This window comes from Megascapheus bottae, chromosome 6 (assembly GCF_031878675.1).
Source record: "Megascapheus bottae isolate mThoBot1 chromosome 6, mThoBot2.hap1, whole genome shotgun sequence".
Taxonomy (NCBI): domain Eukaryota; kingdom Metazoa; phylum Chordata; class Mammalia; order Rodentia; family Geomyidae; genus Megascapheus; species Megascapheus bottae.
Window position 1 is genome coordinate 78,024,953 of NC_143514.1, and position 27,184 is coordinate 78,052,136.

At 55.7% G+C, this 27,184-nt stretch overlaps 1 protein-coding gene across 2 annotated transcripts in view; it reads left to right on the forward strand.

Annotated features, from left to right (window-relative positions):
* Positions 1-27,184, forward strand: part of Casz1 (castor zinc finger 1) — a 117,144-nt gene that overhangs the window by 60,243 nt on the left and 29,717 nt on the right. The window contains exons 1-2 of one of the 2 annotated variants that reach the window (XM_090335836.1): positions 3,407-3,531; positions 3,935-3,973. In XM_090335836.1, the coding sequence (XP_090191962.1) occupies positions 3,483-3,531; positions 3,935-3,973 (88 nt within the window). In that variant the 5' untranslated portion in view covers positions 3,407-3,482. Of the gene's footprint in view, positions 1-3,406; positions 3,532-3,934; positions 3,974-27,184 lie in introns of those variants that run through there. The other variant, XM_090335837.1, reaches the window with a different exon arrangement.

Consider the following 27,184-nt stretch of genomic DNA (forward strand, 5'->3'; position numbering starts at 1 on the left):
GCTCCTTCCTCCCCTTTGTTTTCTCCTCATCCTCCTTTACTGCCTGTTCTGACACTCGCCTCTCTGTGGCCCCTGATCTTGGCTGTGTGTGAGCTGAGCCCAGGCCCAGGCCATGGCGCTTTGGTTCTGCCCTCTGGTACGCGCCCCCTCCTGCCCTGACAGCCTCCTCCATCATCAGCCTGAGGAACACACTCACACACAAACACTCGGGCTCCCTCACAGGTGCGAACATGCTTGTTCTCATGCACACGCAGTCCTCTGGCCAAGGCTTCTGTGCCCTGGCCCAGTCAGTCGCCTCAGAGGGAACCAGTTTATTGGGATCCTGGGGTGGGGTGCAAGAACAAAAGGAGCTTTGTTCGAGTTTATGTGAAAGTTACCAATTCAAAATGAGAACAGATAAAGCATGAGATACCTGGTGTGTAAACAGGTTGGTGAGTGAGAAGGCCCGGGGCTCGGGAGGGAGAGAGAATGAGTGGGCACACCACGAGGGGTGCAGAAAGATGGGAGCCAGGGTGGCAGCATGGCTGGGAGAGGGGATGATCCTGGGCAATACCTGATACCCGGGTGGGTGGGATTGCTGTGGGTGTCTCCACTGTACTTTTTTTTCACTTGAGGGAGGTGGGTGTCCTAGCAGAAAGCTCTAAGCCAGGGCCTGGAGTCCAAGAGGAACTGTAGCTTTAGGTGTTCCATTCCCTGAGTGCCAGCACAAATGGCTTCATGGTGGCCTGGCCTCAAAATCACAGAGGTGTCTCACATCGGGGTCATCAAGGCAGCAGTGGGTCTTAGTCCTGAGAGATGCTTGAGCTCCAGCTCTCTCCCCTTGGTGTATGTACATAAGCAGAGGCAGAGAGAGGAAGAGGTCTCAGAATCCTCCATCACACAGCCTCCATGCCTCAACCTTCTGCTTAGACCTCAGATCCTAAAAGGCCAAACTGGCCTCTCAGTTGGCCTCTGACCTGTTGCTTCCACAGAAAGCTTCCTGCTTGGGGGCAGGGCCTGCTCCACCATCCGTGGCTGACAGTGGTGACCCCTCTCCAGGCTCTCTCCACCAAGGGTGGTGACAAGATGGTGCCCCTAGCTGGCTCTGATGTGCTTCCTTCTCCCAGCTTTCTCCATCCTGCCCTGTCAGCCATTCCTCACCAGCCCTAACTCACTAGAGGCCAGAAGTTATTGGGTGGCCAATCCAGTTGGCCCTACTTAGGGAAATGGATGGAAAGATGCTCTCTTGTCTCCCCAGGCCCTCCTCAGCGGTCAGCCTTGTCCAACACAGAGCCAACTAGAGTCTGTGTAGGTTCATTAGGCATCAGATTCCTTATCTGTGCAGATATCCTCAAATATCAGAAATTACCGATCCATACATGGCATCAGGCTTCCAGCGCAGGACTTGGGCATTGACATGCTTGACAAGGCAAAGCTGAAAAGATCCGAGTCTTGCTTTGGGTGGTCCTGGTTGACGGCATCCATAGGCAGGCATGTACTCTAGAGGATCTCTGGACATAGATGTGACCCTTCAAGGGCCTGGTGAGGCCTTTACGGGAAACTATGGACTGGTTTAAGGGCCTCTGTTCCCTTCTTCAGGGTTTTAGGCTCAGTAGAACTGGGCCTCTCCAGCTGCTGTTTATTCCTAGGGATGGGGGTGGCCTGAAGGGTGTGTGCCATTGGGGGGAGGGGGGCTGCCAAGAAGGCATCAGGGAAAGAGGTGGAAAGAGGGAGCAATGCGATATTCTTTGTGAGGCCACTTAGAACCGAAGAACCATCTGAGAGAGAGAAAAAGAAGAAAAAGTAGGAGAAAGAGGAGATTGTTAACTCCTTTGACGTCTTTGCCCCAAGGCCTCCTTGGGCCCCTCCCTTTGCAAAATAAAAATATTGCAAAAATAGGCCAGCGCCATTTTGCTGAATGCTTCCTAGACTGGGGAGTGCCTGGCCCTTCTCTTTCCCTTCATGCAAAGGCAGTGTGGCCTCTTCAGAAATCGGAGAGAACGGAAGGAAGAAAGAAGAAGCGGCCGTCTGGGCCCTATAGGGAAAGAGAGAGCTGGGGATAGTGGCAGTACAAAACTTTGATGGTCCTGCTCCCTGCAGGGTGATCTCTTTGAGCCCTTCCAGGCCAGATGGATTACAGGGGCCATTAAAATTTATGGCTACAGCAGGGTCTTCTGGGGACGGTACAAAATATCTCTGGGAGAAAGGAAGAGTTAAGGAGAGGACAAAGTGTTTGGTCCAGTCCCAGACTGGCAGAGACGGAAATGAGGTCGCTGTCCGAGGGGGCAGGGCCGGCCCCTGGGACCCAGGGGAAGCAAGTGGCCGGACGCTAGCACGGGGGCTGAGGGGCGCTAGGTGCCTGGCAGCCAGGGGCCCAAGGGATCAGGTGGGGGGAGGCAGGCGATGGCGGGGATCGGTGGGTGGGGCGCGAGGAGAGGAGAGAAAAGGCGGGAGAGGGGCCATGAGGGAGAAAGGGGTGCCTGGGACGGTGCCGGCGGGCCCGCTTCAGGCTGGAGGAGGAGGGGGGAGGCCCGGAGACGAGGTCGCGGTCTCCGGAGGAGCGCCGGGCAGCAGGCGCGGAAGGGCGCCGCAGCCCAGCGATGGAAAGCCCGGAGTGAGTTCCGGACGCGCGCGCGCGCGGGCGCTCCGAGGAGCGCGAGTCCCGCGCGCACCTCCCGTGCGCCCGGCTGACGTGCGCCTTTCCCGGGCACGCCCAGCCCCGCCAGCCCCGGACTCTTTTCCGTCTCCAACTCCTAGCGACCCCAGCAATGACCGGGCCGGGTTGTGCGCGGGGGGGTGGGCGCCCCGAGAGCGCCCTGCCTGGAGTGGGCTGGCACCTGCACCGCCCGCACCCGCCCGCGCGCGGAAAAGTTTGTGCCGGCGGGGGCGCGCGCGCGTGCGGCCACCGTCGGTCCGCGCTCGCGGAGCCGGAGCGGCGCGTGCGAGTGCGCGCGCGCCCCCGCCAGTGGCAGCCGAGAGTTGGCCAAGCGCGTGCTCGAGCGCCGTCCCCGTGTCCTCCTCCTTCAGTCCCCGCCTCTCTCCTCCTGAAGTCAAAGGTTTGGGGAGTCACGCAGCCTCTACAGCCACCCGACCCTCCGCCTAAGCCGGGGCGCGGGAGCGAGCGTGCGAGTCTCCGCGGAGCCGCGCGGCACGCTCGGGGCGCGGCGCGTGCGCGCGCCCATTCACCTCCAGCTCCGTGGCCGGGCTGGGCGTGCGTGCGTGCGGGCGGACGGGCGCGCGGGCGCGGGCGCGGGCGCGGGCGGGCCGAGTCTGATCTTTCACCTGCCGGAGCCGCGCGGGCCCGGGGAGGGGCGGTGCCGAGGCCGCCCTGCCAATCACCTCGGCGCCTGGCAGCGCCCGGCCGCTCCCGCCCGCCCGCCCGCCCGCTCCCTCCTGCCAAACTGTTACCCTGAGTGTTACCGTCAGGAGCAATGACATCAGGGTTTTAAAACAACTTGTTATTCGGGGAGTAATCAGTTGCAATTAGGCATTAATTAAGTATTATGAAAGTTGATTATTTAAGTGAATTCGGCTTTCGACTCTCCGACTATGGTGAGTACGGGGAGCGGGCGGGGAGGGCCGGGCCGGGCGGGCACGGCGACCCCCGCGCCGAGTGGCGGGCCGGGGCCCGGGCCCGGGGAGGGGCTGGGGGGCTCGGCCTCGCCAGCCGGGGCCCGGGGCCGCCGGGTGGATCGCGCCCACCCACCCGCGGCGTACGGAGCGGGGCGCTGCGGGGCGCGTGCGGGCCGGAGCGTGAGAGCGGGCGGGCGCCAGGCGCGGAGCAAACTTTCTGGGTCCGATCGGGGGCCCGGCCCGGCCCGGCCCGCGCCCCCCCCGGCCCGGGATGCGCCGGGCCGGCCGGGGCGGGACAGCGGGCCGGCGCGGGCCGGGGGCCGGCGCGACACTAAACACCCTCTCTTCTCTTCTCTCCTGCCTTGCGTGCTGTGCCTCGAAGAGTTTGGGACCAAGGAGCGCAGAATGGATCTTGGAGCAGGTACGGCCGGTGGGAGCCCACGGGAGGCTCTTTCGCTTTTCTTTCGGCTCTTTTACGGAAGTTACTCTTTCCAGCCCAATGAGCTCGCGGCTGAGCGGGGTGGGGGTGCGGGCCGGCGCCGAGGGTCGGGGCGGGCCTGGGCTGCGGCCGTCCCCGCCTTCCCTGCTTGCTTTCTGGATGGCGATATTGTTATTATTTGCTGCTTGCCTAGTGACTGTGACTAATTTGATGCTTGCCATTGTGAAAGAACCGAGAGGACTGGGAGCTGGGGGGGGCGGGCACCCAGAGAGAGGATTTAGGGGGTTTTGGTGGGGGTTTTTGTTGTCCTTGTTGTTTTTTATATAGCTGTTTTTTCCCATTTCATAGATTTCTGTGTGTCTAAGCTATGGGGTGTGTTATTGTCTTATTTTATTTTTTTAGTGGGGGGGTGGTTTAGTTTTTGAAAGCAGCGTCCTGTTGGGAAAGGTGGTTAGTCTGGTTTCGGGGCGACTGTCTCAAGGTAAAGGAATTTAATTTATTTGGGACAAGGCTGTGTCGGATGATCAAGCTGCTTATTATGGCTAATGAGTGTTTTTCACCTGAGAATCTGTGGGCTGAGTCTGCTGTTATCAGTTCAAAGTGAGGGGCCCAGGGCTCTCTCCCAGTCCCCTTTTTAGTCCCCACCCTGGGAGGTGGTGATGGATCCGACCTAAATTTAGGCTTATGAGTTTGGGGAATCAGGTAAGAAGCTGGGGGTCAGGCTCCAGAGAGCACACTGCCGGCCCTTGGGGGGATGAGGGGCAGAATGTATCCTGAGAATTTGCTTTCTTAGTAATTTTGATCTATTTTTATTCAAGAGCCCCCCTGGAAGTAAGTTGAATGAGTTTTGCTTTTAAGGCTCTTCCTTGGGCTTTCCCCAGGCCTCTTTTATTAAAACCCAAGCTTTGACCAAGACCCTCACATCCTCAGTCGTCAAAACCATCTTCCTTCTTCCTACAAGAAACAAACTGGTTGCTAACTCATCAAAACTGATCTCCGTCTCACTTAGGGGGGTGAAGGATGGTGATACTGGTGGGAGTCAGAGTTGATATTAAAATTGTTCATGATAGGTCCAACTTCATGGGGTCATCTCCTGAGACCCAGGAGCTGACATTTGACCCTCTGAGGTCAAAGGAAAGGCAGAAAGGTCTGGGCGGGGGCAGTATATGTGGGTAGTTGGGGGGAGATGGCATGGTGGCTGGCTCTAAGACAGGGTGTCTGATCTGGGGGGCTTTAGAGTTCCGACTCTGTCCTGATAGGTGTGATCTTGGCTAATGAAATATGGAGGTCCTGAAGACCTCCAGGCCCAGGTAGAGTGTGACACCCCCTGCTGGGCAAAGTCTCAAGGTACCTGAGGCCACTGCTGCCACCCTGCCCCTCCCTGCCTTCCCCGCCCACAGAGAACGGACCCTCCCCTCTCACTAAGCAGGTGTCTCATCACCTCCCTCTCAGACCCCACCCCCTTTCTTCGGAAATGAGGCCCCCACCCATGCCGGCTAAGAAGCAGACCTCAGAGATGGGCCAGGAATCTGGCACCGCCCCCTACCTGGAGCTGGCCAAGCTGCTTGTGGGCGGCACAAGGGACCCAGGCATTACTCAGCTGGAAAGCAGGCCCTCCTGTTTTCCTGCTAACCAGGGAGCCAATTGGAGGTGGCACCCATCTTCCTGCCATGCCTGTCCCTCCCAGAATGCAGTGTGTCACTACTTCACAGCTCTTTTGGGAGGGGTCCTGGGTACCTGGCAGGAAGCAAGTGGCAGAGCCTCTTGTGGCACCTCTTAGGAAGACTGACTGCTCCCAGCACTCCAGGGACAATCTTTGGAAACTTTTCCTAGAAGCCAGAAGGGCCCTGGAGGTCAGTGGCATGGACACTCCCACTCCCAGTGGGACCGAGGCCTGGATTCCAGCCATGCCGAGGAGGGAGGTCCAGGAGGTCAAAGCTCTGTTTCCTAGAGAAGGCGTCTGGTAATACTGTCTGCCTCTTCTCTGAACTTGGAAGTTTCACTTAATCTCACCACTTCAGAAGAAAAACACTTTTTCCTCACTTCTGAAAAAAAAAAAAAGGGGAAGCAGAGGAGAACTCAGATCTGTCTCCTCTGAGCCTGACTCTCGGCTGCTCAGGCCTCTGAGCCTCACTCTGGGGCCATCTGCAGGAACTAGAAGCCTGTCCCTTGACTTCCTGGGTGCACAGGGGACAGAGCCAGGCCTCAAGCTTGACGCAGCGCAGCGTGGACCTCTCTTCCTTTGGGGACCTCCCAGGGATGCCTTGGCCATTAGCACAGTGTGAGGCTGGAAACACAGGTCCCAAAAGGTTGCCAGACTTAGTGACCTCCAACAAGTACCAAATCAGGATCATGTGTTCGGGTCTCCTCCAGCTCTGGACATAGCTGGACTGTCCCGAAGCACTGAGGTCACAAGTAAATAAATCAGTGGCAGGAGGACCTCAAAACCTTTAGGGCCATGTGGACCCCTTTTTCTCCACCATAGTTCAGCCAAGGGCTGGATCAATCTGGACGTCTTTAGCAATAAAAAATGCCGATGTCGTCCTAATTCACCAGGCCCCGAGATGACAGCAAATTTACATTTTTTAATTAAACTAGCAGCCAGTTTTTATGAGAGGGGGTTGGGTTATGCAAATCAAATGGTTGTGTACGGAAGATTAGGAGAGTTTGGGAATAAATTCCACAAATGCTAATAAAAAAAAAAGGGGGGAAGGAGAGCGAGGGAGGGAGCAGAGAGAGGAAGAGAGGAGGACATAGTTCCATTAGGCCCTTTTAGAGTGATTTCCCTTGGGGAGGGAGTGAGGGGGGAAGGGAGCAGGAAGCTTTCAGACACAGGTAAATCCATCCTGCAGTTGGGAGGCTCCCTGAGCTCATACTCCCCTCTTGCACACACACACACACACACACACACACACACACACACACACAGCTGATTCCTGGGCCTGAACATGCTGGCTATAAAGCAACCATTGCCCTTGATTATCTGGGATCTATTTGTAATCCCCCCTCTTTCCCTGGGGAAGCTGGAGATGAGGAGGGGCTGTCCCAGTACAGGATCCAAGGCTCTGCTGGGGAAAAGGCCAGACAGACAAGAGGGCAAGTTCAAAGACATGACTCCTGTGTGTGTGTGTGTGTGTGTGTGTGTGTGTGTGTGTACCATCCACACATGTGGCATATGGGTGTAGTCTATCACCCAGAAAAGTTGAATATCATACTTTGAGTTGGGCCTGTTTGTTTATCCTACTGAAGCCCCAAACAGAGTCTCTTGTGTTATAAGCAGAAGTCCCTGCATGGCATATTGGCCCAGCCTTCCATGGTGAGAAGGCCAGAAGGGGTGGGGTTAGAGAACTGGCCCAGTAGTCTCCTTAGCCTAGTTTCCTAGGCTAAGTGGAGTTTCCCAGTAGCAGAGGCAAAAGGGGAAAGGCTGCAGACTTTTCTCAAGTGGTGCCTGACCCCAGGAAGTAAAGAATCTGGCTTCCCTAGCTCAGCCACTGTGGCCTGCACAGTGTTTGCACACCTGGCTTCACACCTGAAGAACCCCTGGAAGATCAGACACTGCCAGTAGAGGTTGCTGGGACCCCTGCTTGCTGTGGTTCTGCTCAGTGCAGCTGCTGCAGGAATTGGGAAAGGTCTTATGTGTTTCTGCACCAAAGGATTTCATGCTAGATTTGGGTAGAGCAGGCCGCCCTTGTGCTTTTCCTTCCTCTAGACTGTACTTGGCCAGAGGCACCCACTCAACCAGTCTAAGCTTGGCCCTGTCCCTGCAGCCAAGCTGGGCACCGGTTTTGCCAGTCTGCTCCAGGGGGTAAGTGCTCTGGTGCCATCTTGGCAGAAAGGAGCTTTTGGAGCCAAGGGTGCCATGGGGTGTCTTGGAAATAGTGAGCTTCCTGGTACCGTCCAGAAAGGCCAGCTGAACATTGGGCAGTGACACTGGAAAGGACTTAGACGTCAGAGGACCTTTACAATCTTTTTTTTTTTTTTGGTCGGTTGTGAGGCTTGAACTTAAGTCCTGGGTGCTGTCCCCTGAGCTCCTTTGCTCAATCACTTTGAGCCACGGTACCACTTCTGGGTTTCTGGTGGTTAATTGGAGATAAGAGTCTGACGGGCTTTCCTGCCCTGGCTGGCTTCAAACAGCCATCCTCAGATCAGCCTTCCGAGTAGCTGGGATTACAGGTGTGAGCCACCAGCCCCTGGCTCTTTAAGATCTCTGACTCTCCCGTTCCTCTCCATGGCAAGTGCCATGAGAGGAGTCATGGGAAAGAAGACGTCACAGGGACTGTCTCAGTTGACAAGAAGTATGTTGAGATGGATGTCTGGATGGTGAGGTGGTCTTGAGCCAGGCCAGATCATTGTTAGAAGACAAGCAAAACGCCAGCTGACAGGCCCGGCAAGGCCCTTCCTCCCTTATGGGAGGCAGAGACAGCCAGGGCAGGTCTGGAAGTGTCCCTAGGGAGATGCCACCCTTGTTCCCATGGGAGGAATCAGTGGGGGGGGGGGGGTGGAATTAAACTCTCCAGGAAAGGCACAGAGGCCAGCAGCAGCCAGGCTCTTTCCCGGCCTCCTCAGCTCTACTGATGTTCCCCGCCCCCACCGGGAATCTGGCTGCGTTGCAGCTTGGGTTTTTATGATGGAAAAATAAAATAAATGGAGGCACCTTTGGAGGGCTGAGTCACGGCAGCAGTATCTCCTCATTAACGCTGCAGCCCCTGCTCAAGTCCCTACCCACTGTTCTGGCCCAGGATTGGGTGGGGCTCATGAAGGCGCTTGGCCTGACTGCTTGTCTCCCGAGAGCCACCAGCTACCCCACTGTTCTTATAGGGGGCAGCCGATTGTCCAGGCAGAGGCTTGGCATTGAACTCTGCCCTTCCTGAACCAGAGTTTGGACCTTGACTATCCTGACTTCTGCCACCGTTGATGCCTCCTCTCCTTCCTCCCTCCCCCTCTTCCTCTTTTGCTCTTCTCCTCTTCCCCCTCCTCTCCCTTCTCTTTTGCTTCTCTTTCCTCTCCCCACTCTTCTTCCTCCTCCTCCTCTTCTTCTCCCCTGCTCTTTTACTCTTCCTCCTTTCTTTCCCCACTCCTCCTCTCCCTCCTTTCTTTTTCTTCTTTCCCTTCTTCCTTCCCTCTCTCCCTCTGTTCCTCCCTTCCACCCTTCCTTCCTACATAATTTTTTTTTTGCCAGTCCCAGGACTTGAATTCAGGGCCTGAGCACTGTCCTTGTGTTTTCTTAAGGCAAGAGCTCTACCACTTGCACCACAGCACCACTTCTGGCTTTTTCTATGTATGTGGTACTGAGGAATTAAAACCCAGGTCTTTGTACATACCAGGCAAGCACTCTACCACTAGGACAAACCCAGCCCCATTCTTTCTTTTTTTGGTTGGTTGTGGGGCTTGAACTCAGGACCTGGGCATTGTCCTTGAGCTCTTTTACTCACTTTGAGCCACAGGTCAACTTCTGATTTTTGGGTGGTCAATTGGAGATGAGTCTCCTGGACTTTACTGCCCCAGCTGGTTTCCAACCATAATCATGACAGGTGTGATCCATCCATGCCCGTCGTCTCCCTCTTTTTCCTTCCTCTGGTCCTTATCTTCAGAGAGGGAAGGAAGTAGCTCTGTGGTAATTTTCGACTATAGGTCCCATGTGGTAGAGGCCAGGCCTGGTCCAGCAGCGGTAGAAAGGCCTAGGAGAAGGCTCTCGGGTGTGTGTGCAGGAGCCCGTGTTCACGTCAGGCAGTAGAGAAAGGCCTCGGCCCTAGAGCCAGTGTGCATCCGGCTAGCAGACCCGTGCCTCGTGCTTGGGCTCTCGGGACACACACACACCCTGTCGTGGAGGAACCCCTGTGCAGATGGTGAGACTGCAGTTCAGCAAGCCGCTGAGGGGTTCCGAGGAGCAGTAACTCAGGCTGCCCGGATGCTCGCCCACCAGTTTTGCAGGCCTGCCTGGTGGAGGAGTCAGGTATAGACGTGGCCACCAGGTAGGGGACCAGTGTGGGAGGGGACCACTCCCACACTGTCCCCCCTCACTCACACTGAGAGCAGCATTGTGGGACCACTTTGGGGTTTTTTGCTTGGCCACCCCCAGCTTCTACAGGCTGACCTTTCTCATGCTCACCTTTCTTCCCCCCCTCCACCACCTCGCTTGCCATTTTGCCAGCCTCACATCCAGTTGGACCTGGGAAGAGATTAGAGGCTGGCAGAGCGATTGCTCTGCACCTCTGGGGTGCCAGGGCATCACTGGCTCATGTGCTCCAGTCTCCCAGGACCTTCTTCTCTTCTAATGGTGACCATTAGACATGACCATTAGCTGCCGTGCCAGTGTCTTCTCCCAGAGCCTGGTATGGGCGTACCTTCCCACTGTAAGTGCCAGCGTGGCTGATCTATGGAGGTGCCTCATTCCCCAGTGCCTGCCCAGCTTCTGAGTGGAGAAAAGCAGGAAATGTTTCAGCTTCTCAGGAACTTTCTAGAGGCTGGTTTATAGGAAGGGCTGGGATCAAGGTTGATAAGAGGAGGCAAGGAGGTTTAAGGACTGAGATAGGAGTTGCATGGTTGGATGGGAGCTCCAGCAGCTACTAACATCGACCATGGCTCAAAGCAGGGATGGCTTGAAGTGTGACAGGTCAGGCAGCTATTTGGGGGGCAGGAGGGAAGTAGCCAGGGGGGTCTGAGCCCAGCCTAGACCTCCAGGGTTTCAGATGTCTGCCCAGCATGGAGTGTTCCGACTGCTTCTGCTGAAAACAGATCCTGTAGACCTGCCCTCTACAGCCTCTTCCAGCCCTGTTGGCCTGGCTAGGGTCCCTTCAAGCCTGCGTTTTGGCTTCTGGGCTTGGGCCAGGGCACTGCCTGAGAGGTGCATCTCCTCCCTCACTGCCCTCCTGTCTTCACATCCCTCCCTCTATCCGGTGCCTTCTCCCCTGCTGCCTGTACAGAGCTACTGCCCAAGGCCAGCGTAGGCCAGGAGGTCGTTCAACCACAGGAGGCTGGGCAAGGTGACCGATCTTCCTGCCCAGCAGGGGGCGCCCTCGGTACCTACCCGGGTCCTCTCAGGGTCCTGGTCATGTGGGCCAGTCCTGGTCCAAGTCTTCTGGTCCTGGTCCCCTCCCCACCCCACCCCCAGGTTCCTTGGCTGAGTTTGTTTTGCCAGGGTGACCTGTTTAATCATCTCATTTTCTGGTGGCCGTTTATTCCTCGTTTCCACGGTTACGGCCCCATTAAGGGGAGAAGCAATAAGGCAGCGAGTCAAACAGGTAATAAAAACATTAAAGCCCATGTGCACAGAGAGAGGACAGTGCGGGGGAGGGGGCTCAGTGAGGTGAGACACCCCGGGAGCAGCAGAGGTGTGGGCCGGGCTGGCCTTGTCCTCTGGGGACCTCAGGAAGACTGTGCCCAAGACCCAGTACTCAGCTCTGGGTCCCCTGGGCAACAGGCTGCACAGTGGAGGTAACCAGGAAGCAGCAAAGTGACAGGGACAGAGACCCAAACTCCCCCAGGCCTGTCCCCGGCTGCTGGTATGACCTGCGTCCAGGCCCTGCCTCACCCTTCCTGGGTGGGGGTGGGGGATGGTTTCTGACATTGTTTTGATCTCTAGAATTATTTTTTTTTCCTGCCAACTTTATCAGAAAGCATATTTGTGGTGAGAGCTGCTAACAGGGCCAGTCTGGTGAGTAAATACTCCTGGCGTGGACGGCTCTGTGACCTTGAGAAGGAAGAGTACTGCAGTAGGGGCCAAGGGCATTCCGGGAGAAGAGGGCTGAGTGGCCAGGGGCTCCTGTGAGGGGTGGAGGACCCCCACTTAGGAAGGGGTCAAGTGGGGGGGAGGGGGAAGGGCTAGAGTGTGACACATAACTCAGGCTAGATGTGTGACTTGCCCCTGGGTGGACAGACCAAGAGCCCTGGCCTGTTACTGGCCAGTTTCCCCAAGGGCTTCCTTCCTTCCATAGGTGGACACTGAAAAGCCAGAGGAAAGTTCACCTGCATCCCTCCTCATGTTCTTCTCTGCCACTTCCTTCCTGGGAGCTTCCTGGGGTGTCTGGCCCTCTGCTTTGCTCTCAAGGCTGGCCACTGAGAATGTCCACGGTAGATGGAGGGGGAACTCCACGAAAAGTCATTGCTCAGAACACACCAGGCCCAGAATGGTGCCCGGGGCCTGTGGGTTGGTGAGGTGCTTGCTTGCTTGCTTGCTTGCTTGCTTGCTTGCTTTTTTTCTCTCCCACACTGATCTCTTGCAAGTACATAGAGGACTATGTTTGATTAGTAATTTCAAAGTTGATTCTGACTCAAGAGGGGAGCAAGAAGGTATGGGAAATGGGAAAACCCTTTTGGCTGGGAACTGTGCCCTGGGAATGGGCCTAGATGAGTTAATATTCCGATCAAACAATTAAAAATAGAAAATGCTCCCGGGGCACCAGCTGCTGGGGCTCTCAGCAACTGTCACCAGTGGGTTCAGGGGGCAGGTGCTACTGGAAGGAGCCTCTCCACACACAGCACATTTCAGAGGTTGCAGGGTCCAGGACAGGGCTCAGGGCTCTGAGCTCCTCCAAGCTCCCCTGCCCCCCTACCCCCAACAGAACCTGCACAGTTTAAGGGCTGCCCTTCTCCCCAGCCCCCCACCTCCCACCCCCGGGCTAACTCTCTGGTGAAGTCATCGCCAGATGCCTTGGTAATTGCTTTAAGAATCCAACTTAAAATAAGATGAAAACTTATATTCCTGGGTGAAGAGGAGTCATTTCCCATCTAATAGTGGATTAATGGAAGGATTATAGCGAGGGGAGCCTGGTTGGGTGGGGGGTGGGTGCTCATCTGATAAATCCAAAGTCTAGCTCCAGGCCTGGAGGCTCCCTTGCCCCCGGCCAAGCCCCACTCCCACAGACCTCTTTGGCTGCATCACAGTCCGTTCAGGTTGAGGTGAGGGTCCCTCTCAATGACAGAAACCAGTGTTTAAAAACCAAACCGGAAGCGGCTCAGATCTGCCCGTGCTCCCACGGGTATGGAGAGGTTCCTGTCATCCCCAAGAAGGAAGGACCTCAGGGGCAAGTACCATACAGACCGTGGACAGTCTCCCAGATCAGAACTGTGTGCTTAGAAACATGCCCGGGGCTGGAAAGACCCACATTCCATTCCACATGTTCTCTCCGTGTTGATGGTCCCGCTTGGGACGGGAGGGAAGGTAGGCTACTTGATGTGGTCTGAGCTGGATCCCTCCAGAGCTCAGTATGTCCTGGTCAGGAGAGGTGACTAGAAACAGGCCCTACCTTGGGTGGATGAATGGTATGTCCCCATGTCTAGCTCATGTCAGCTAGATGTGCCTGACAGAACACTGCCTGGGGGATGAGGCACTAGAAAAGGCTCGCTTCTGCGACTCCATCCCTTTAGCAGCAAGGCCTTTCCCCACAAACCACCTAAATAGCCCCCACTACACACACCGTAGCACTGTATGTGTGTGAGTGTGAGTGTGTTTAAGTACTGAGGCTTGAACTCTAGGTCTGGACGCTGTCCTTAGCTTCTACCACTCTACCACAGCTCCGCTTCCAGGTTTTTGATGGTTCTTTGGAAATGTGAGCCTCACACACTTTCCTGCCCAGGCCGGCTTTGCCCTGTGATCCTCCGATGTCAGCCTCTTGAGTAGCTGGGATTATACTTTCCTTCTGAGAGCTCCAGTGAATGCCACACCTAACACCCCATCTCTCTTCCTCAGTTCCCTTGAAGAAGGACAAGGAGTTTCCCCGATTCACAGGCTGGCTGGGCTGTGGGCGTGGCTTCCCTGCTCCATCTTCCTAGAATATGCAAGGCCCTTGGTTCAATCCCAAGGACAGGTTTTGGGGAGGGGAAGAACTCACATGTAAGGAAAGAAACTGAATTTGTTCCCAAATACCAAGAGACAGACTGAGTATAGAGTTTCTCTGCAGGGAGAGGAGGGGAAGGGCATTCCACCTAGCAGTGTTGAGTGGAGGATGGCATTTACTGTGCCACCCAGCCCTTGTCCCAAACATCTCTGTGTACCCATCCATGTGTATCCCATGTGTCATCGTGGACACTTCCCTGGGTCTTCTGCTGTTCTGTGTGTGCTGAGCTTTTGCAGGAAAGCTGCACATTCTGCAGGCCTCCATGGTAGCTGAGCTCCGGAGAGAGGAAGATAGAGGGATACTGAGTGGGACTTACTGACTCATCCCTGTGACATGGAAGTGAGCAGACTGGACCAGACACTTGTGGAAGCCATGGAAATGGGTGGTGTTCTTTCTCCTAGGAGACAGGTGTGCAGATGCACGTTTGTGGGGTCGGGGAGACCCTTGCTCTGGCTCACTGGGAGACCAGCTGAGGAGGGAGTGTCCCCATGGTGGGCCTTGCTCCTGGAACTGACCTGGCTCTGGGGTAAACTGATTGCTTTGCAGATAGATGTCGCCTGCAGGGGAGCCTCAGCCTGAGTTTGCTATCATTTGCTGCAGTGGATTCTGAGAGGACCCAACTTTTTTCCCAGAGCAGACCTCATGCTGATTTCAGAGTTGGGGAACAGCCTGGGAGATTTGGTGGCACTTAAGTGGCTCATTCACCCATCTCCCGCCCCCACCTGCCCCTGGATCAGAGGAAGGAGTTATGGAGCAGTAGAGCTGAGAATTTCTAGTCTAAACAACCCAGGAAAGCATGGCACAGGCAGGGAGGCAAGCCAGCCCCACAGATGGGGGATCAGGCTTCAAGAGGGGAGGAGGCAGCTTTCCATGGTAGCCAGCAGTCGCTGTTCAAGCCCTGTTTTAATGACCTTTCCTCCCCCCACCCCACCCCCGGCAGCTGGGGCAGTGAGTAGGCTGACTAGAGTACAGGACAGGTGCCAGCCTGGAGCGTCTTTCTTAGCCATGCCAAGCACCACATCCCAGGTCAGCAAGACCCCAACCTTCTGTAGCACTCAGAGTCCCTTTCCCTGGTCTTCCTGACGGCACAGGTTACTTGGGGCCGGGGGGCGAGGGGGGTCCCTCTGGAAGCCTGTGAATGTAGTAGAAGCGAGATCCTCCCTCTGGCTGGGAGCAGAGCCATGAGCCCTGAGAAGGAGCCAGGGATGTTTTCTGTTTCCGGGTCCCTTGGGGGCCCAGGGGCAGATTGAGACAGGCTCCTTGCAGGGAAGGTGTTAACAAACAGCAGGTGATTAAACATGACAAGCGGTGACATTTCTGTTCAGGGTTCTCAGTCCCGGCAAAGCCAAGAATGAAGCTATAAACCCTGACATTTTGTGTTATGCACTGAGAGTTTTTTAATAGACCTTGTTCCCTCTTCCCCAGTCAACCCCTTTCCCTCTTCACCTCCCCCAACTCCCCCCACTACCCTGGAGAGCCACTCCCCACCCCATCCCACCTGGCCTTCTAGGGCCTTCCTAGGCCTTCAGAGCCCTTGCCCTCATCCGATGGCCCCTCTGTACCTACTGGCCTGGTGGACACTGCCATTTCTTTCCTTTGCTCTCTCTTGTTGCCCCTCTGTAGCCCCCCCCTCCTTCCTTCACTGTCTCACCTCCTTTTTTTGGGTCCTGATCTCACAGCCTGTCCCAGTTGTCTGGGACAGCAGGTGGCTGTCCCTGTACCCTCTTTGTGCTTAGAACATTTCCAGACAGACTCGAGAAGCGGGTGCGGGGAGATTGTGAGGATTGATGTGGGATTTTTCTCCTATCTTTTTTTTTTCCTCCTCTCAATCCCCTTTTCTCCTTTTTTGGGACAAGGACAGGAGGTAGAGGGAGAGAATTGTTCTCCACTGCTAAGAGTTGCTGGATTTATTCAGAAAGGAACTGGCCAGCAACAGTTGTTCCTCCTGCAGTGAGAAGCTGGAACAACTGGGGCTTCCTTTGTTCTTTGGGCTGAGCCTGAGAAGGGCATTTGGAGGTGAGCCTGGGGCTCAAGAGGGCAAGAGACCCACAAGGAGGCTGTGTGTGTGTGTGTGTGTGTGTGTGTGTGTGTGTGTGTGTGTGTGTGTGTGTGTGTGTGTATGTGTGAGTGCGCGCACACACGCGCGCCAGGAGTCCCTACCCTGGCAGACAGGGAAGGTTCCCAGAGCTCTGCAGGGTTTCCTGCAGAAAGTCAGGCCACATCCTGGGTCCCAGCTCTGACCTAGTGAACTCAAGAAGCACTTAGTTTTCTGTGTTCGTTCAGTAAATATTTACTGGGCCAGGCACTGCACTGAACAGTGGTTCTGTTTCACACATCTCATGGCGGGATCATGAATACTACAGAAAAATGGCAGGAAAAAGCAGGGCCCAGGGGGAAAACGGTGGGAAGAGTTGATCCAGAGAACTCCCCAGAGGAAGTGACACCATAGATGGGACCCTAGAAGGCTGTGTAGGCGCAGAGGAAGCCGCTTCTGCTCAGAGGCCTGTGTATCCAAGGCGGTGGGGAAGCAGGTGTCACCCCATGGGTCTGCCTGGCGTGGAGTAGAGTTTGGGCAGTGTCACCCAGCCTTTCGTGCCTTTTCGTCTCTGAGACTCCAGACTTGCTCACCCTGCTCCAAACTCTGGGGAACAGCCAGGAGGTCAGAAAGTGCCCATGGATTGGGGCTATCACTGCCACTCACCACCTCCTAGACCCTTGCTGATGACTCACGCGAGGGGCAGGGGAAAAGGAGCAGGCCTAGTGGACGGTGCAGAAGGAGAAGGGGTGGGAGCCAAGAGAGCATCTTGTCTACAGTTTCCTCCCGGCTTCTCCACCTGATGATCTCAGCTCAGTGAGGTGGCTGGATCCCTGCCTTCTGCCCTCTGCCCTCTGTGCCCTGTGGTGTGGAAAACTCCTGGTGCTGGGTGTCATCCCCAGTAGATCCTTTCCTTGAGACCTCAAGGCATTCTTTCAGGTGCCCTGGACCAGAAAGGAAAGTACTAGTAGGGCTCAGGATATAGTTGATTCTTAGTTTGACAGACTAAGAATCAACCTCTTAGAGAGGCAGGACCAGTGAGGAAGCTGACCCAGAGCTTTTCAAAGGCAGCCAGAGGCAGTTTCGCTTCTACCTGGACCTCTCCTCACACCCCTATGTGTGTCTTCAGCCATAGCCACGCAGGGGAGGGCGTGGAGGGCCGTAAGACCTGATGTCTGGAAGGTTCTCCCCAAGCACTCTCCCAGTCTCTGGCCAGGAGTCAGGCCCAGTGCATCCTCCTCCATATCACTCTGCTGAGAGTGACCAGGTTGCCTTCCTGTCTTAGAAACAGTATCAAGGGCCTAGGGCAGACTTTAGCCATCCTTCTCCATCCCACCCTGCCATTCTGCCAGGCTTTTGGCCTGGGTGCCTTGGATGCTACCCCTGACACCCCCATTCCACAGTCTAGCTAGACCCCCCGAAGAGCCAAAGGCTCAGCTTTCCTCCCTTATTTGGCCACTGGGTGCAGAGATGGGGGGCAGGAGAGCATGCCAAAAAGGGAAAGGAAGGGGAGGGGAGTCCCAGAGCCTGGACTTGGACTGCTGCCCCTAAAGGTCCGTAGCCAGGTTTTACTGTAATCCCTACATCCTGTTGCAGATCCTTAATCAGCTGGAGCCCAGGTTGGGCTGGACCCTGTGGTGACACTGAGGGCTGTGGCATGGAAAACCTGAAGTGGAGTTTTCCGGAGCTGGGGTTGGGACTCTGAGGATGAGGCAGGTGGAGGGAGGGGAGGAGAAGGGCACCAGTGTAGTACAGGATGTGCACAGAGCCCAGACCCCCCCACCCACCCACTGGACCCGGCTGGGGGTGGAAGAGCAGCTGCTGCAGGCTGGGAACCAAGTGGGGGAGGGGGAGGCCCATGTGGGCCTCCCGGAGAACACCAGTCAGTGGGGGCTGCCCGTTGATCCCCACTACCCTGGAGACAGCTGGCCAAAGTGGCTGAGACAGAGGCAGAGACTCCAGCCTGGAGTCAGCCTTGGTGACCAAGGCTTCACAAGTCTATAAGTGATCTTGCCATGCCAGAAGCTCTGCTCCCTGCACGGAGCTGGGGACAGAAGGCCCAGGAGATCCCCATGCCCAGGATTTGGGCATCTAGGGCCCAAGGCTCTGTTGTGAGACAGCAGGAAACCAAGATCCCAGGAGCAGCTGCCCTGGCTCAGAGCTCATGCCCTCCGGCAGCCGCTTAGGTTAGCCCAGCCCTGCAATCTCTTCATGAATCTTGGTGACAAGTTAGGAAACAGAGGGGAGAGTACCCTACCTGAACCCCAAGTCCCCTCAGCTTAGGGTAGAATGGTGGAGAAGAATGAGAGGAAATGCATAAGCCAGAGATAAGCAGAGAGTGGAGACCAGGAGAGAGCTGGCTGGCAGCGGGCGAGCAGACGGGCGTCTGTCCTGCCAGGGGCCCAGGCTGGCTCTGCAGACAGCCTCTTTTCTATATGGAAATGAAGAATTTAGGCTAATGGAGCTCAACCATCTCTAATTTTGCGATGGCAGGAGGATTTTGATTGAAAGTAATTAAGCAAGCTAGCTGTAAAATTAATTAAAGCAAAAGGGGGGGATTTTTTATTGGATTGGATAGCGATATAGCGTCTGTCAGGCGGGGGACGGATGGGGGTGACCTGAATCCTCTGCCCTCCCCCCTCCCACCCGGGACGTTTATGTCACTTTAATCTCCTTACAGCGGCTGCTGTGCATTTGTTTGAAATAATCAAGGAAATATGGTCAGAAATTGTCAGCTTTCAGATCTAATTTACCTGACGGTCCCTGCGCGAGCCTGCACGGCCTGGGGAGTGAGTGCCTGTGAGCGGGTGGGGGAGCGAGTGGGCTTCGAGCACTCGGGGCTCTGCATTCCGCCTGTGCCCCCGGCCCAGCCCCCTCGGAGGGGGGGGGAGAAACAGTGCTGTCCAGCCCCCGTGGGCACCTCCCTGGGCTTTGCCCCTTCTTGGAACAGACCCTCCACCCCTCCCCACTTCCCCCCACCCACCTGCTGCCTCTTCCTCCATGCAAACCAGCTTTAAGGTTTAGGGAATATAAGATTAGAGAGGTGATTGTAATTCCTTATTCCAGATGGCTGACGACCGCTAAACCCCTCCACCAGGGCCACAGTTTTAAAAATACTCCTAAATTAGTCCCCTCATGTCCTCGTGGTTGGCCTCAGCAAGAGGATTGGAAAGATGGGTGGGGGTGTGCAGTCTGGCCACCTGCCGCTCTTCCCGCCTCTTCTGGGACTGAGCGTGCTGTCCAGGGCTTCTCTGTCCCAGGCTCTGTCCCCATCCCAGGATGGTCCCTCTTGACTCTTTATGGCACAGCTCACAAGGACCTGGGGGGCCAGGGTCCTGGTCCTTGCCACAGGAAGGGCACTGCTGACCCAGCACAGGGACATTCCCACCCCTGCCGTGGGTAAATTGGCCCACAGAAGCAGCCTCTGCTTGCAGGATCTCTCCCTTGGAGATCTGGGGCTACCCTGCCTTCCAGAAACTCTGAGCTCTTTTGGGTCTCTGCCCAGGTGGGATAGTGAGTGGCTTGAACCTTCCCTGGCTGGAAACCCTGGTGGGGTCTCCTTTAAACAGAGATGGGTGGAGAGTTGGTCTGCTAACAGTCAGAGGGCTGAGTGGGACTCTGACCCTGGATCTGTCACCAGACCTGGCTATGGCTCCTCCGGCTTCAGCCTCCACGCCTGGTACTTCTTCCCATGTGCCAGTAGAGAGAGGATGCGTGGCTCCCCCCGGGGGCTCGTCCAGCCCAGCTCCACTCCATGCCTCTGGAACAGGGAAGATGTTGGGAGTATTGGAGACTGCAAATCAGGGCAAGCGTCAGGCTCTGCCCGAGCCAGCGGCAGACCATGCTCACGAAGGCCCCTGTCCTGCCTGCTCTTGCTGCTGCTACCAAAGCACTCCCCTGTCCTTGTCTCACCCTTCCTCTGCCCCCTGAGGGTGCCTCCCTGCCCCCCAGCCCACCCTGGGTCAGGGTGACTCAGTCTGCCTCCTGTAGCAGCGAGGGCCAGAGACCTGGAGGCTGAAGAGACATTGACGCCTCTGCCTTGCGCTCGCTCGCTCTCTGCATCCACCTCCACTCTCCCCCCACCATGAGTCACTTCACCTGGGGCGGGGGATGCCGAGGATGAGTCCCCAAAGTGCTCTGCCCAGAAAAGAAGGAGCAGAAGCTACTAACTGGCATGCCGTTCCTCAGAACATGGGGTTTTGTGCCTAGAATCCGGGCACTTCTGAGGTCTTTGGGACCCTGCACTTTGCTGCTGTCTGTGCCCACAATGCCCCTGGTAAGAGGCAGTGGCATAGCTAGATGCCATTGGAGCCCAATCAGAGACAGATCCTGTTCTTTATGTCCATCAACTGCCCAGGCCCCAAACCCCACAAGATGGGAGGTTAGAGAAGGTCTCTGGCCTCAACCCAACTGCTCATCACCACCCAGCTCCCAGCTGCTCCAGCCAGCCTTGCACATGGAGGCCTCAGCCCAGCGGCCTGCACAGCTCCGACTAGGGAGATTGTGTGTAAGCTGGCTGTTAGTCCAGGATGGTCGCCACAGTGGAGGGAAACTCCTATAGAAAGGATCCTGGGGCAGGGGACAGGACACAGAGGGTATGGGGAGCTCCCAGTGGTAGGGAAGAGAGGCCCCTCATGGCCCTGTGGGAAGAAGCTGTGTTAGGATGCTGTCCTGGAGATCCGCTCTGGAACCAAAGCACTTAAGTCTCCAGTGATTCTCCCTGGAGGGGAGGGACGGGGATGGCAAGGATCGTAAGGGCAGAGGCCAAACCTGGCTGCACAGAAGCCTTCCACAACAGTGCTAGTCCAGGGGGGTCTGAGGCAGAGGGATGCTTGAGCACCTGAAAGTCAAGGCCAGTCCCATGGAGCCTTGATGCCTGCTACAGAACCAAGCCCTCGCCCCTTAGGTAGCCTGAAGGATACCTGCTGTCTCCTCTTCCCTGGTCCCTTGGCGTTGAGGAAAGGAACATGAAGGTGCCCGCTTCCCCCTAGGATCTGGCTCTGCCTTCCCCTAGCATCCTGTAGGCATGTTCATGTCTGAGCCTCTCAGATGAAACTTGTGGGACAAGGGGAGGCAAGATGGAGGCTAATGGGCTAGGCCCTTCTAGCCCCAGGGTGCCCTGTTTTTGACCAGCTCCCAGGCCTAGCTCCCTGCAAGCCTTGGTGACTAAGGACTTCCCTTGTGTGGAATTCTGCCTGGCTGACCTAGTCAGGTCTTCCCATTTTGGTGGGCTGGCTGAGTGCCCCCCCAATCCCCACCCTTCCCCTAGGACTGGCAGAAGAAAGCATTTTCCTGAATTCTTCCTCGCGCTTAATAAGGTCTGATACATTCAAGAGAGTTGTTTCCCCACAAGAGCCCAGGAAGAAAGTTGGGGGAGGCAGCTCCAGAGGAGCAGGGGTGCAGCCTCAGAAACCACGAACAGCACAGGCACGTGGCCACCCTCTGCCAGGTGCCTGCTGGAGTTGACTGGGTGTGACTCGGCACTGGTCTCCTGGAAATGCCCATAGCCAGGCTAGGCTGGTCCATCACCGGCTTCTGGCCACCCAGTGACTCCCCATGAGGGCTCGGCCTGCGCCTTATCATGTCCCATCTTCTCCCCTGCTCCCCTGTTCCCACTCTGTCACCTCAGGCCCATCATTTCTCTCCTCTAGTCTGGCCTGAGTTTCTCACCCACCAGGCCTCGCGCTCGTCTCCCTGGCTCAACTCTGGCCCGTCCTCCGTCCCCCTGGCTTCACAAGTTGCATTTTGCTGCCAGCGCAGGGCACTGAAAAACTGCTGGCACTGCCAAAAACCCTGTGTGCGCTATGACTCCCCAAACATCCCTTTATTTTTATTGTTCTGTTAATTACTGTTTAAACTTTAATAAGTCACTTCGTCAGGAGGGGGGACCTGCCGTGAGCTTTTCTGTGCAAACACGGGCCGGGAGTGACTCGGGTGTAATATAACCCTTTATGCGATGTGGGAATGTTTAGATTGTAACAGAAACTTGTTATTTTAATGACAGTTGGGGGGAATCAAGTGCTGGAAGGAGGAGAGATGGGCGCTCCACTCCATCCCCGCTGAGGGCTTTGGGGTGGCCTGGCTTTGCCAGAGCTGCCCCTGTGCTGCTGTAGGAGAAAGCCCGGCAAGCTACGGGAGGCCTGGGGCTCCAGGGCCAGAGAGCGAGGGCTGGCCAGGCAGGAGGAGAAAGTTGGGTTTCAGTGGATGGTGATGCATGGAGTTTTTTGATACCAGAGCCCAGATAGGCAAGGCAAGGCACACCAGGCTGGATTGTAAGCCTAGCTGCCCCTGTAGTTACCAAGTACCAAGCATCATGCCAGTGCCCTGCACTCTGCAGCACTGAGCCAGACATGTCATCCCTGCCACCTGCTTTGGACCCATAAGGACACTGAGATCCTAGGCAGAGGAAACTTGCTCAGGGTGGCAAGCCTGTAAGTGGAGCCAAACCTCTGGTGTCGGTTTATTTGGAAGCTTCCAAGGCACACGTACCAAGGGTGGTCTCAGAAAGCCAGGCACCATCCCACAGAGGAAAGGGGCAAGGAGCTCGGGCCCCGCTCTGGGATCAGGAATTGTTCTTGTCAGCCAGTGGGGGACGTGAAGTCTGAGGGCAGAGGCACCTGCCGTCTTCCCCTCCAGGCCCCACCAATGTCTGAGGAAGTTGAGGACTCAGGCCCAGGATAGGGATGGTAGCTGACTGTGCCTTAGTTTCCCCAGAGACACTTCTGCCCCAGACTTACTTCCAGAGTGGGGATATCCACAATGGTCCCTGCCAGGACCACAGGGCTCTTTGGGGCCTGTCTTCTTGCTTGGTCTTCACTTGGAAAAATCTGTCTGTCCATCTGGCCACACAGCCAAACTTGTGCTCTGTTCCAGACCCTGGAGTGGCAGCAAACAAAGGAACCACGTATTGTCCACAAGGGCCCATGCCAGGTTGGTGAAGAAGCCTCATAGAAAGGACCAGACTGGGGGAGGGGGGCACTTCTGTCCAGTCACTCTGGCCTTGCACTACTGGAAAGCTCCGCTCTGGATTTCTCCCACGGAGGGCACCACAGGGAAGCCTGCTTTGCGGCTGGGGGGGAGGGGAGGGGGGAATTCTCCAGGGTTCAGGGCCCTGGTGCCCTCAAGCTGGAGGAAGAATTCCCCCCCCCCGCCCCCGAGATGGTGGTGGCGGAGTGGGCGACGAATCGCTGAGGTTTTCCTTTTCCGAGCAGCGCGTTTCCCTAAATTGTCTTTGACTGCGTGCATGGGTAATGAAAGTTTATGCCCTTGTTAGAAGGACAGGCGGCCAGTTCCAGTTAGAACTGGGGCTGTCTCCCCGCCAGCCCCCCTCCGCCCCCTCCCCAGCAGGAGGGAGAGAGTATGTGTGTGTGTGTGTGTGTGTGTGTGTGTGTGTGTGTGTGTGTGTGTGAGAGAGAGAGAGAGAGTGTGTATGTGTCCATGCACACACACTTGGAGAGCCTTCCGAGCGCACACGTGTGCACTCATGCCCCTCCCTACCCCCACGGATAGAAAGCTGTTAGGGGAAGGGAGAGGCGATGGGGGGGGAGGAAAAAATTTCCATATTTGTGTAAGTTGCTTTAAAAGCATTTTATCATGTCATAAAAAAGGGAAAGTACTCTCAGAAATTGATCCTCTCCGCCAGCCCATTGGACAGAAGGACGTTGGGATGTTAATGGCCGTCCTGCTCCAGGGTGGCTTATTAAAAAATTTATACATAAATGCTTAAAATTGCATAAATTATTTAAAAAAAACCAACAAAGTAAGCAATTTGAATTCCCTCTTTTCCTCCCCTTCGCTCAGTCCCCCCTTTTCCAGCCCCTCCTGGGGGGCCCTCCCTGATCCCCAGGCTCTTCGCCCCTGCTCATGGGCTTTCCGAACAGAACCCCTTCTTTCCCCCTCCCTCCACTTTCCTGTCATACCCCAGACGCCACCACAGCCGTCTGCCCTGTCCTCCGTGGGGTTTTCCCTGCCTCACCCACAAATTAATGAAATAGCCAGCCCACCACCAAACACTCACATGCACACACGCTAATAAAAACACCACTAATAATGCCCCAAATCGTGAAATTAAATATTAAGGCCAGAAGAGGCGGACGAGAAGTGGAGCTGCCGCCACCGTAGCCGAAGTTGGAGCTGATGAGTGTGCCTCTCGCAGGCGTGGAATGTCACCCACACATCCTGGAGACTGGAGTGGGGAGTTTTATGATGGTTTTTCATTGATTTGTTTCCCCAGCGCAGCTGCCGACCTCTATTGAGGGACAAACATAATCAGCACTGACGCAAATTAGATGGTTATTCGTTTTGAAAATTGACAGAAAAACAATAAAAAAGATGAAATGCTCCCAAATCAATAGATATAATGAAATTCAAATAATCCGAGAGATGAGGTCTCCATGGCAACTGATAATGTGGAAAAGAAAACAATTTAATAAAGGACAGACACACTTTGAAAACAGATTGGGCCCGGGGAGGGGGGCGGGCTGGCGGGCGGAGGGCTGGAGTGCGGGCTGGCGAGTGAAGGATCACTGTCCGTCCCAAGGACACCCGCCATAATTAAGCGAGGCTTTCGGCCTCAGAAAGTGCAGATTCAGGTTTTAATACACAAAATTATTTCAGGAGCAGTGAATCGGAAAGTCGTTTGTAATGACCTTCCTGAGAGGCCCGGGCGCGGGGCATGTTGGAGGCTGGGCGGCCGGGCCCGGCTGAGTTATGGCATATTTGTGTTTTTATAGTGCGGAGGGGAGGGGGCGGGAGGGGGGAGGGGGGAGAAGGTTAAACAGTATTTACAGCTCAGTTGTTTTCAGAGGGGAAAGAGAAATAGAGTTCATAGGGAGATGCAGCAAGCGAGCGAGCGAGCAGGCGGGCTGGCCAGGAGGCCTCCGGGCAGTGGGGCGGGGAGGCGGACCCCGGAGGGTCTCCCCCACTTAGGCTTGCCTTGCCCACATCTACCTCGAGACGGAGGGGATGTCAGGAGCTGCCACCCCTCCCTCCCCCAACCCACCACCGGAGTCAGTGGCTGGTGCGTGAGGCTCAGCCAGCAGGGCCTTCCTAGAGGGAGGCTTCTCTGGGCATGCGTGGCCTACATCCCCCTGCCCCTCCTCAGTAGAAAGATGGGACATGCCCATGGCCTGCCATTCACCTTCACCTATTAAGATGATGCCTTGGGCACTGTAAGGACCCCAGCTGAGCAGGTGGGGACACATGTCCCCTATGGTATTCCTTCTGCCTCCCTGCCAGGGCCTGTCTCGAGCAGGCAGAAAGGGACAGCATGGCTCTGGCTTGCAGAAATGGGGGGGGGCACATAGCAGACAAGCTGACCCGCAGCCCACAGCCCTCCAGAAACACTCGAGGGGCAAGGCAGTGTAGGTACTGAGAGCCCAGCCCTGGGACGTCTGGGCTCCCCCTGGGACACCCCATCAGGCTCTGGCGCCTCACTAGAATCTATTACCGTGGCCAAAGGCTACATTTTGTTTCTGGACCATTCTACATGCACACATGTGAATGTGATTGTGCGGTACGACGATGTCCGAGTGCGTGTGTGCACACGAACGTTCATGCAGTATCTGTGCATTTGCTTGGGGTGTGTGTTTTAAATCTCCCCTGGGTGGCAGCTCTCTTTCTTCTCCCCTTCCTGTGTGGATGTGACCTGGGGGAGATTGATCGCCGGCCCGGGCCGTGGATGGTAGCAGCTCCTCTGATTTATAGAGTTACTTACGCTAAGTGAGGCCACTTAGACGCGTCTGGATAGTAAACCTTTTAACTGAACTAAAAAATCATAATAAATAAATAAACAAAGGGGGGCAAGCTAGGGCCCAGCCACCAAGCCCCACCCATTCCCTCGCACGGAGCTGTCGAGGACCTAGGGGGACAGCAGCCCAGCTTCACTACCCCAGAGGTCCACCCGTTTTGAGCTGAGGATGGGGAAGCAAGGGGAGGAAACGAACCATTGAGATGATGGTGGCTGTGATGGACTGGGGAGGAGGAAGGTGGGGAGAGCTGGTGTCTAGCAGCCGACTTGTTGCTATGTGGCATCTGTGTTCACAATGACGTCCACCCCCTTACCCCCTCACACACACCGGTGGTGGGGATTAAACCCAGGGCCTTGCTAGGCAGTTACTCTGCCACTTGAGCCATGCCTCTGGTCCTTTCATTTTAATTTGTTTTTTCAGGTAGGGTCTCAAGTTAACTTTCCCCAGGCTGACCTCCAACATCATTCCTCCTGCCTCGGCCTCCCAAGTTTCTGGGATTGTAGGGGTGAGCCATGGTACTTATCTGGGTTTTTTTGGGGGGGGAGGTAAGTTGTAGGGCTTGAATTCAGGGCCTCTTGGTGATCAAGGCTAGTCTACCACCTGAGCTACAGAGCCGCTTCCAGGTTTTGAGTGGTTAATTAGAGATAAGCGTCTCGTGGCAACTTTTCTGCCCAGGCTAGCTTTGAACTGCCATCCTTAGATCTTAGTCTCCTGAGTAGCTAGGATTATAGGCGTGAGCTACCAGCACTCAACTGGTGCTTATCGTTGTCATGCTTTGTGCATGTGTGTATATCTGTGTCTGTGTCTCTATTTGTGTGCTGGTCTTGGGACCTGAACTCAAGGCCTGGCACTGTCCTTGAGCTTGTCTACTCAAGGCTTTCGTTGTGTCATTTGAGCCACAGCGCCACTTCTGGCTTTTTGGGTGATTAGTTGGAGGTAGAGTCTCACAGACTTTATCCGGGCTGGCTTTGAACCTCAGTCCTCAGATCTCAGCCTCCTGAGTAGCTTAGATTACAGGCGTGAGCCACCAGCACCCAACTTCTTTTAATGACTTCTAACCATCCATTCTCCCATCTGAACTGAATTGTCCATAACGCAAAAAACCAGAGTGACATAGGGTGCAAGGCTGCCCAGCTTGTGTGTGTGTTTGTGTGTGTGTGTGTGTGTGTGTGTGTGTGTGTGTGTGTGCATGCCAATATTGGAACCCATAAGCTGTTCCTGAACTTCTTTGCTCAAGGCTGGTACTCTACCGCTTGAACTCTCAGTTCTATTTCTGGCTTTTTGCTGGTGAATTGGAGATAAGATTTCCACAGCCTTTCCTGCCAGGACTGGCTTAGATCCTCAGATCTCAGCCTCCTGAGTAAGCTGGGATTACAGCTATGCATTAGTGGTGCTGCCCATCGCAGCTGTCTCAGGATTGGGCCCCGGGCCTGGCCTGGCCTGGCACTCAGTGATCTGTGAATCTGAAGTTGAAGGTAGCAGTGGAAACTCTTAACGGCGTGCTTGCCCTGAGATGCCAAGATAACTGGTGTGCAGTCTGTGGGAAGAGCACATGGGGTTTAGGCCTGTGACC